Below are 8999 nucleotides of genomic sequence, written 5' to 3'. Positions count from 1 at the left end.
TAGCAGGTGATTTGTTTGTTTATGATAGGATGAATGCAAGATTGGACCTCCACATCATTCTCAGCTCTCACAGTACTGATTAGTTCCAGGACACATGGATGGGTTGCTTTGTTAGGGCCACCAAAGTATGTGAAGCTCTGTATTTTGCAGGGGTGCCCATCTGGCTCATTCATAGCAAAGAATATATTCCCCTGACTATGAACATTGTATGCTTGGTACAATTAACATACCCTGATGGTATTGTCAGGTCTATGTATACAGAAAATGGTGTGGCAAAGCCCTTCCCTTCCATCTGGCAAGGTCCAAGCAACACCCTCTGACAATACCATACCCACTGTGGCTATGAAGGTACCCTTGCTGATGTGCCTGAGCACCTACCCATATCATATCCTTCCTTGTCATGCCCATCCTCTAGTAGTGGGAGGCAGCCTACTACAAGACAATCCAGAGCTGCGAGGGACAGAGCCTCTGCAGGCCCTTCTCAAGGTATGTAATTCTCAGGTCTCCCTTTCCTTGTTTTTGACCACCTTGCAGCATTGTCATCAGCAGGTGGAGAGTCAAAATGGGAGGAACCTAACCTGCCAGATATTCCAAAACCCCATAGCATGTCTGCAGCTGCTTGGAGAGAAGCCAACAAGAATTCACAGAGAGTCTCATCTGGTCTCATGGACCCAGGCTATCACTTCCCAAAGCCAATGCTTTTCGTCAATGTGTCTACACCAGAGTGAAAGAAGATTTACCTCTTCAATTGGTTGTCTGCTCATGCACTCTGGATTAGTCAGGTTGATCTGCACTTGCCCTCAAGGTTCCCTTCCCCTCAGATGTGGAGGGACTTTTTGAATACTATCAACACTGACCCTCTCCCCTCAACACAGACTGCATTAAGGAAGTTGGTTGTACAGGATATTTTGGGGGAAGGTATCATTAACTCAGCCCAGGGTTTGGCAGGGGCACCAGAGGAAATTACATGGCAAGGAATGCAGGTGAATATTACATCTGTTTTGGCTCTGTCTCTCTGTATCCATCCATTGTGCAGGTTAAAATTTTGTCTCTCTTGAATCCCCCTCTCTGGTTCATATGGTCCCTTTTGTGGGAACTGTATGAACTCAACTTCTGCTATGAGCTTTATGTGCTTGATCGGGCCCCCATCCCCAATCTCTGGACTTCATCAGATGAAATGCAGTTAACCCACCAGACTCTCCTCTATAGCATCTTCCCTGGAGAGTCCAGTCTCATGATGTGGTCAGAGTCTTTACTGCAGGACTCACACAAGTTAGGCCTGTGTGCTACTGATGTGCTGACTGCACTACCATACATCAACAAGTTCTGTCACTTGTTGTCCACATGGCCAGGAGCACCTGCCTGTTTGCAATACCCAGTTGAGATGAAAGATCAGGATGATAAGGAGGTGTATGCTGTTTTTTCTCTGGTGTGTGGATTTTATGTGCAAACTGCATTTGACTTCTTCAGGTGACAACCATCCCTCCTGCACATGTTTCAATTTGTTTAGAATATATTTCTCTGCATGCAGTCTTGACAATTATGTAATACAATGTTTGGGCTGAATCATAATTGATGAAATTGTTTTTGGCTGAACCTTGATTTGAATTGTCCCAGATTCATATGCTCACTTTTTTCAGATAGTAAACTTCATTCATCTCCATCTGTGCCATTCACCTCCAGCAGACAGCTCTCTCTGTTCTTGTCATCACTTATCATGTCCTTGTTCCCAGCCATGTGCTTGTCTTGGCCTACATCACTGTCAAATTTTCATTTCAGCTGTGTAGCCACTCTCTCCTATTGTACTGACCCAGAGTCTGGTGACTTCATGTCTCAGACATTTAGTAGTGACTTTGTGTCACAGTGTTCAGTTACCAAATGGGAGTCCACCACCTGAAACCTTGGAGGAATCATGGTGCTTCCTCTTCCCAGCATCATGCATTGGATGATGGCTCTGACCTTGTAAGGTTTTCTCATCATTGTGAACTTCCTTATATTCATGTTGGCTTATCTTCCTGCAGAGTTCCTCCATCGCATCTCCTTCAACTAGTCAGATGCCCAGCATTGCCCCCCACCCCTTGACCTTGTCTGATCATCAGGCTTCATTTTGCTTTCCTCCACCCTTGGTATGTTGGATTTTGTCTGCAAAATATTTTTCCAATCAGTTTGTCTTCCCCACAGGGCCCCTCTGTCATACTGGCATCAACTAGTTGACTGCCCAACATAACTGCACTCCCCCCCCCTTGCTCTCATCCAATAATCAAGCATCCCTTTGTATTCCTTCAGTATTTGGATTTTACTCTCAAAATCAATCTTCGCATCAGCTTATCCCTACAGGGTCCCCCTGATGCATTGGCTTCAACTAGCTGGCTGGAGAGTGCAGTCTCAAACTCTCTTCCACTGACATCATCATCAGATACTCAGGTGATGCCTAGTCATTTCGTATGTCTTTTCCCTCTGGCAGAACTTGCACATACTTACACCTGGCTAGGACCCTCAGTTGTTGTTTGTTCCACATCCATCAGCTCATCACTGCTGGCCCTATGGTACAAAAGGACTCTACCTCCCTGCACCCCCACCTCTCTTCATCCTTCCAGGTCACCAGCACCTTGCACAAGATGCCAATGCTGTACCAGATCAACATCACAGCTCGCCTCCTTGCAGGTCTGATGTTTTTGATCTTGTGGATAGCCTTCATTTCAGTGAGGAGGTCAGTTCTCCCTTGGGCCTGAGCAGTGTGCAGAAGTGACAAAACCAATGGTGACAGTGGTCACAAGATGTCATCCCTGTGCTTCTGAAGCCCTACCTGTGGTACCTCCAAGCATCACAAAGCCTTTGGGTGGTGGTAGATCCCCCAGCTCACCATCTAAGTGGATGTCCCACCTGTGTGGTGCATTTACTCACTGTTTGCTGTCTTTTCTTTGACCATATGTGACCCCATCATTGTGCTTATGTCATGCTCACACATACCAGGTTTGGAGGAAATTGAGATAAGCTATTGTGCATGTACCCCAGCTCCTATACACCTCATGGGACATGGTCTATTTGCATGTTACCCTATCTCTCCCACTCTTGCAGTTGATCTTTGAGTGTTGGAGTTCATGAGGAAACTCTTTGTGCAGTTGACCCCCAACACAACTGCATGGTGTGAAGCACTTGAAAGTTTTCTAGATGCCCAAGGGTACAAGCTGCAGTCCAAGGTATGTTGTATTCATAGGATAATCATTATATTATCTGTCCCCCTTATGTGCTCCCATACCACACACACCCCTTATATATTGTCCTATTGAAGTACCAATATCTACTAGTTAAACACTTCTATCTATCTCTTCATGGCAATATAAGGGATTCTTACCATACGATCATCAGGATAACCTTCGATGATGATTCAGCAATGCATACCATGGGTATACTGTGTTAACAATATACATGGAGGACCATATTACTGGCCTGGTTCACTCCTCCCAAGCCTCTGTTCAACAAGACACTAGGTCTCAACCAAGTGACTACCTACATGCTTTCTGTCCACTATGTTTTGGGGGAGGTGTGCCACAGAGAGCTAATGCTGAGCAGGATGAGTGAGTCAATGGAAAGTTTATTGATGCCAACCTAATTCTGACCTCCAAAAGCCTTGGCTGCATTGTCTGCTTGGATGCATGTGTCACCCAGAAGCAAACAAATAAGGACTCTACTGGCCATGACCCTTCCAATCCTACCAACACTGTATTCATTCCTAAATCAGAGGTGAAGGTGATGGAAATTTTCATTGAGAAACAGCAATCTCTTCCATCTGATCACCATCATTCTTCACCTCAAAAACAAGGGGACAGTTTTGAGGATGGGATGAGAGTGCCCATCTCAGTGCTGGATGGGTGTGGGGATTCTTTCCATGCAGCAGATGAAAAGTGTGAGAAAGCAAGCACCCACTTTTTTGCAGACACAGGGCTGATGGCTTTGCTTTGTCATGATGATCATGTTCTCTGGCTGGTCAATATGACATCTGCAGGAGAAAAGCAGCACTATGCCTTGGTGCTATTGAAACATCTCTTTGAACATCTGCCTACCACCACAACTGTTGGCCTCCTATATGACATTGGCTGTCAACTGGAATGTAGTTGCCACAAGTGGAAGCTACTTGATGAGGGGATACTCTCCAGGTTGAAGTTTGGCATCTCTGTTTTCCATGCTTATGGTCATCAGTGGCCATGTCAGATAGTATATCACCCACATAAATGTGTGGGCTTTGGTTTGTCAGATGGTGAGGGGTGTGACCAGTTATGGAGTTCTCTGAAGATGCTCATTCCTATCCTCCAGGTGTCTGGTGTAAGCATCCATATTCCTGTAATATGATTCCAATGTCAATTTCCTCCTTAGTACCATCAGAGGCTATTTGTTCTTGATAATCAGATTTGTCACTTTGACAAGAAGTCATTTACTGCTCTTGGCCAGTGGCTGAACAAAAAGTGGTCCCTCTGCAAAAGCAAGAAAACAATGGCTTTGGGGGCCCTCCATGCATTGCATGTTGACATGCAGACTCTACAAGAGGAGTGGGCTGCACAGGTGCACTCACAGACTCAGCCTCTACCTCATTAGTCTTTTTCCTATGTTTGCCATCATGTTGCTCACCATACACATATAGGGCAGTCAAAGAAGAATGGTGCTGAACAGTTGGCACTTATACTTGCCCTGGAAAAATCTGTTCAGAACCACCAGAGCCATGTGGATCAGCTGGAAATGGATCTTCACAATGATTGTGTCAATGACATCATTGACTTCAATTTACAACTTACTGCAGCACAAGCTTCACTCTCAAAGCCAACTCAGGCTTTGAGACAAAAAAAAAAGTGCATTAGGAGTCTCAGCACAAACTGACCTCTATCTCCTGAGGAACAACAAGTGGCTCCAAACCCAAACTAATGCACAGGCACTGAAAGTTTGAATTAGGGAGTGCCTTCATCAGCACAAGTTTGAATTTGAGTGGCTAGAACAGTCATCCAAGAACTCTGTTAATGGTAAGTAGAGGGTGTTCTTTCTGCCTGCTATTTTCAATAACATCTGTAGTAGAAAATAATTTACAGTCACATGTGAAGTCATCCATAAAATGATGAGAGCCTGCCATATCAAAACTTGTCACTAGCTACATCACCCTCTGTGATGAGCTTATGGGTATGATACAACTTGGGAAAGCACCCCCTGGTGCAATTTCCCCTTTCCCCATACCTCCTAAGGGAATTGTTCAACTGGAGGTTGACAGTGATATTTGGCAGGATGTGGGACTTGCAGAGGGTTGTGCTAATCCCCCATCTTGGCTTGCTGATGAAGGTGTGCATAAGGGAATAAGGCTCATGCTAGAAGTTGATAGTTGTAACAAAGAAGAAAGAATATTGTCAAGAGAGCAGTCTGCCTTGCAGGAATGGTTTTCTGTGGAGTGGCAGAGTGTCCAGGTGACCTTGGAACATGCAGGTGAGTTCAAATGTCATTGTCTTGTCACCATCTCACAATAGTTAGACAAATCTTACAAGTATCACCTGCAATCACTGAGGGATAACCTTTTGGCAGTATAGCATTGATTCCATCTAGACCTTGGGGACCCAGAGCAGAGGAAATTGCAGGTTGCCTTGTGGCTGCTAACAATCCCAGTGTAATATCTGCAGCAGAGGATCAAACAGAAGGATCATTAAAAGACTATGACTCTGATGGGGAGGGGTTGATGTCAGAAGGTGATGATAACCTATTATTATCCATTGAAGAGATGACACTGGAAGAGGAATATTCCATGGGGGAAGCAGATGAGGAGCAATCCACAGAGGATGAGAAATGGTTGCAGGACATTGAAAATGGTTATTTGCCCTCTTCACCAGTGAAATTGCCATTAAAAAGATGGAGATACTAGACTTTGTATACATATATTGAATGTCTATAAATTAGAGAATCACCCCTGCTTTATCTTTGTGATTTTGTGACTGATCATATATCCCTTCATTGCCCCTCACAATGTGTCCAGGCTCATTGTTCATACTAATGCAATCAAAATTGAGTGCACCACAGTGAGTGAGAAATGGTGCTATTTAACAGTTATACTGAGTGCATATATAGCAGAAAAGAAGCAGAGGATCCAGGAGGGTATTGATGATGCATATCATGACCACTTGAAGAGGCCCAGCATGTCCCACCAGATTTCTGGATGCAACAATGGGACAAATTTGATGCATGTCACCAAGAGGGGGCACTCAGTCCCTGATTTCTTGAGGAAGCTACAGGAAGTAGCTGACACTGTTGGTGATATTAACAATCAGGACATCATTCTCATGTTCTGGAGACATTGCCAACCTTACCTGCATGCTGAACTCACCAAGAGCAGCTATGATGCTACCACCATCTCAATCATAACCTTTGAAACTGAATGTGTGAGGTATAAGAAAGCCAAACATGTTATCAATGAGGATTGCAGCCACAAGCCTCAGCAATCATGTGATCAAAGATACACACACAGGCAGAGTACAAACCATCTTAGCACAGCTGCTGTAGAGACTAACAGAGCACCAGATGCAGGAAACACTCCTAATAACAACAATAATAGTGTGTGATGGCCCTCAAAGGACCAGGACCACCATCATTGAAAAGATCAGAGTGTCGAGAAAGAGCAGAAGAAGTGCCTTCGCACAGAAGGCAAGTGTTTCAATTGCAAAGGTACAGACCACCTGGAACAGAACTGCCCCAAGTGCTGGCAGACCCAGGACAAGTGGAAGGGACTGCACATCCATCTTAATACCATCAACATGTCCCCTGCTGAAGCTCAACTCACAGCCATTAAAGAAGGGACTGAGCTCGGAATTTTCGCACTAGGAATCACACACTCAGAGACACCTGAACTCCTGCAGTCAGAATGAGATGACCTTAAGGCACATGCAGCATCTTTGCTACACACTGCTGTACCCTTGACTCTTGACCAGGATATTGATCCAAACAATTCCCCATACCAGCAAGATTGATTCACTATTGAGGACCATGGTGGCCCAGACACATACCTACTGATGGACTGCTACACCCTTGACAACCATATCTTATACTACAAGGATCTCATAAACCCAGAATTCAACATTGTACATTGGCTCCACCTGAAGAAAACCAAGTACTACAATGAATTAATCTTCAACAAATGTGAGATGAGATGGCATGGGCCCCCTCCTGTAATTCCAGATTGCCTAAAGTCCATGTCAGATGGCACTGAAGCCTTGACTTGTAGGGCAGTATGAACAAGCTCTCCTGATGGGGATTGCACTGATGGAACCAACATGCTTGAATGCAGTGCTGCACACATCAAAGGAGCCACATGTCTCCTCCTGAAACCAATTATTGTTGTAGTCTGCATTAATGACAAGCCATGTCAAGCACTGCTTGACTCAGGATCACCTTCTGACTTTGTCTCTACCACACTTGTAGACCAACTACAACTTCTTCTTGATCTACTCAAAAAACCCTTGAACCTCCAGCTTGTGGTCTCAGGATTGCACAGAAAGGTCAAAGCAACCACAACACCCTGGATCTTGTACCAGAATATTCATGAGAAGTGTGTACTGGATGTCACAAACCTCAACTCATATGACCTAATCTTAGGTATGCCATTCCTATTTCAACACCAAGTGTTACTTGGGTTTAACCCATCTCAGATCACTGTTTGCAGCAATAACTCACTGCCAGTTTGAGGACTGCAAACAATTGCACTTGAGTCATGTGCAGCCAAGCTGCTGGCAGATGAAAAGGAATGGTGCCAAGAGGAACTAAGAGCATATGTGAGGGATATATGCAAAGAAGCCATTGGAACCCTCCTTCCCCCTCTCTGTGATATTAACCATGTTATTCCATTGATTGACAAAAATAAAGTATATTCATGGCAACCATCTCATTGCCCTGAACCTCTTAAGCCCCTTTGGCACTTGAAGTGTGATGAGTATATTTGAACCAGACATTGGGAGTTCAGCAGCAGTACAAATGCAATCCCAATGCTAATGCTAAAAAAGGCCACAAAGGATGGATTACTAAGACTATGAATGGTAATAGATATGAGGGAATGAAATGCAAATACCAGGAAACTAGCATCCCCACTACCAGACATGGAGGCAATCCTCTGCAACATCATATCTCACCCCTATGGGTCCCTGCTCAATGACAAGGGTGCTTATGAGCAGATCCACATCACTCCTGAGGATGTTCCCAAAATGCTATTTACAACACCCAATGGGACCATGATCAGTCATGTAATGCAGATCAGCAACTGCAATGCAGGCACAACTTATTAGTCATTAATGAACCACATATTTGCACCATACATAGGAATCTTCATGGATGTCTACCTAGATGACATAGTGATCTACTCTGACTCACTCAAAGAACATGTAAAGCATGTTAAAATTGTCATTGACACTCTGTGAAGACACAAATTCTACCTAAGTGAACACAAACTGCAGTTTTTTATGGATGAATTACAAATCCTGGGACATGTGATTGATGCAGATGGTATTAAAATGGACCCTGACAAAGTAGATAAAATCATTAATTGGAGAACACCCACTAACAAGACCTACTCATGGGCTTCATCAGAGCAGTCAGGTATCTTGCACCTGGATGCAAAGGTGTTTGCATACCCCTTGGGCACCTGCACAAGACAGCAGCAGCCAACACTCCTTGGCACTGGTCATTCACAGAACAATGGGCATTTGATTTAGTAAAGGAGTTGGTACATATGCATTGCAAGATATGATGAACAATGCTAGGACATGCCCCAATAAACTTGTCTTGTGATGTGGTGCCTGTCAGGTGGAAGCAGTGTAATTTGGCAGGGAGAAACTATGGAAAAAGGGAACATTATCACATTTTGGTCTGGTAAATTTAACCCAGCCCAACAGATTTACCCCATGCATGAACAGGAACTATTAGCTATAGTTGAGTCATTGAAAAGATTCCAACACTTACTGCAAGGCACAAAATTCCACATATTC

The 8999-nt window shown here is 44.3% G+C and overlaps 3 protein-coding genes across 3 annotated transcripts; all 3 read left to right on the top strand.

Moving 5' to 3' along the window:
- Window positions 1–95: 95 nt before the first annotated feature.
- Window positions 96–293, top strand: F5J12DRAFT_681760 (uncharacterized protein; the record flags this gene model as incomplete). The annotated part of the gene is made up of 1 exon (XM_051740257.1): window positions 96–293. A coding segment is annotated over one exon (198 nt), but the record flags the coding sequence as incomplete, so codon positions are not given.
- A 312-nt stretch (window positions 294–605) lies between these two features.
- Window positions 606–1548, top strand: F5J12DRAFT_780850 (uncharacterized protein; the record flags this gene model as incomplete). Its single annotated transcript, XM_051742514.1, has 4 exons — window positions 606–724; window positions 806–983; window positions 1037–1429; window positions 1471–1548. 4 exons carry the CDS (start codon window positions 606–608, stop codon window positions 1546–1548), a joined length of 768 nt encoding a protein of 255 aa, XP_051602584.1.
- Window positions 1549–2951: 1403 nt separating this feature from the next.
- On the top strand, window positions 2952–5893 carry F5J12DRAFT_904163 (uncharacterized protein; the record flags this gene model as incomplete). Its single annotated transcript, XM_051748494.1, has 12 exons — window positions 2952–3077; window positions 3099–3193; window positions 3393–3544; window positions 3584–3642; window positions 3670–4323; window positions 4375–4560; window positions 4594–4753; window positions 4833–4933; window positions 4961–5012; window positions 5065–5084; window positions 5112–5463; window positions 5565–5893. The coding sequence occupies 12 exons, from the start codon at window positions 2952–2954 to the stop codon at window positions 5891–5893; spliced, it is 2286 nt and encodes a 761-aa protein (XP_051602583.1).
- Window positions 5894–8999: the final 3106 nt, after the last annotated feature.

This window comes from Pisolithus orientalis (assembly GCF_024613125.1).
Source record: "Pisolithus orientalis strain OTSU chromosome Unknown F5J12scaffold_6, whole genome shotgun sequence".
Lineage (NCBI taxonomy): Eukaryota > Fungi > Basidiomycota > Agaricomycetes > Boletales > Pisolithaceae > Pisolithus > Pisolithus orientalis.
This window is presented reverse-complemented; position numbering and strand designations above follow the sequence as displayed.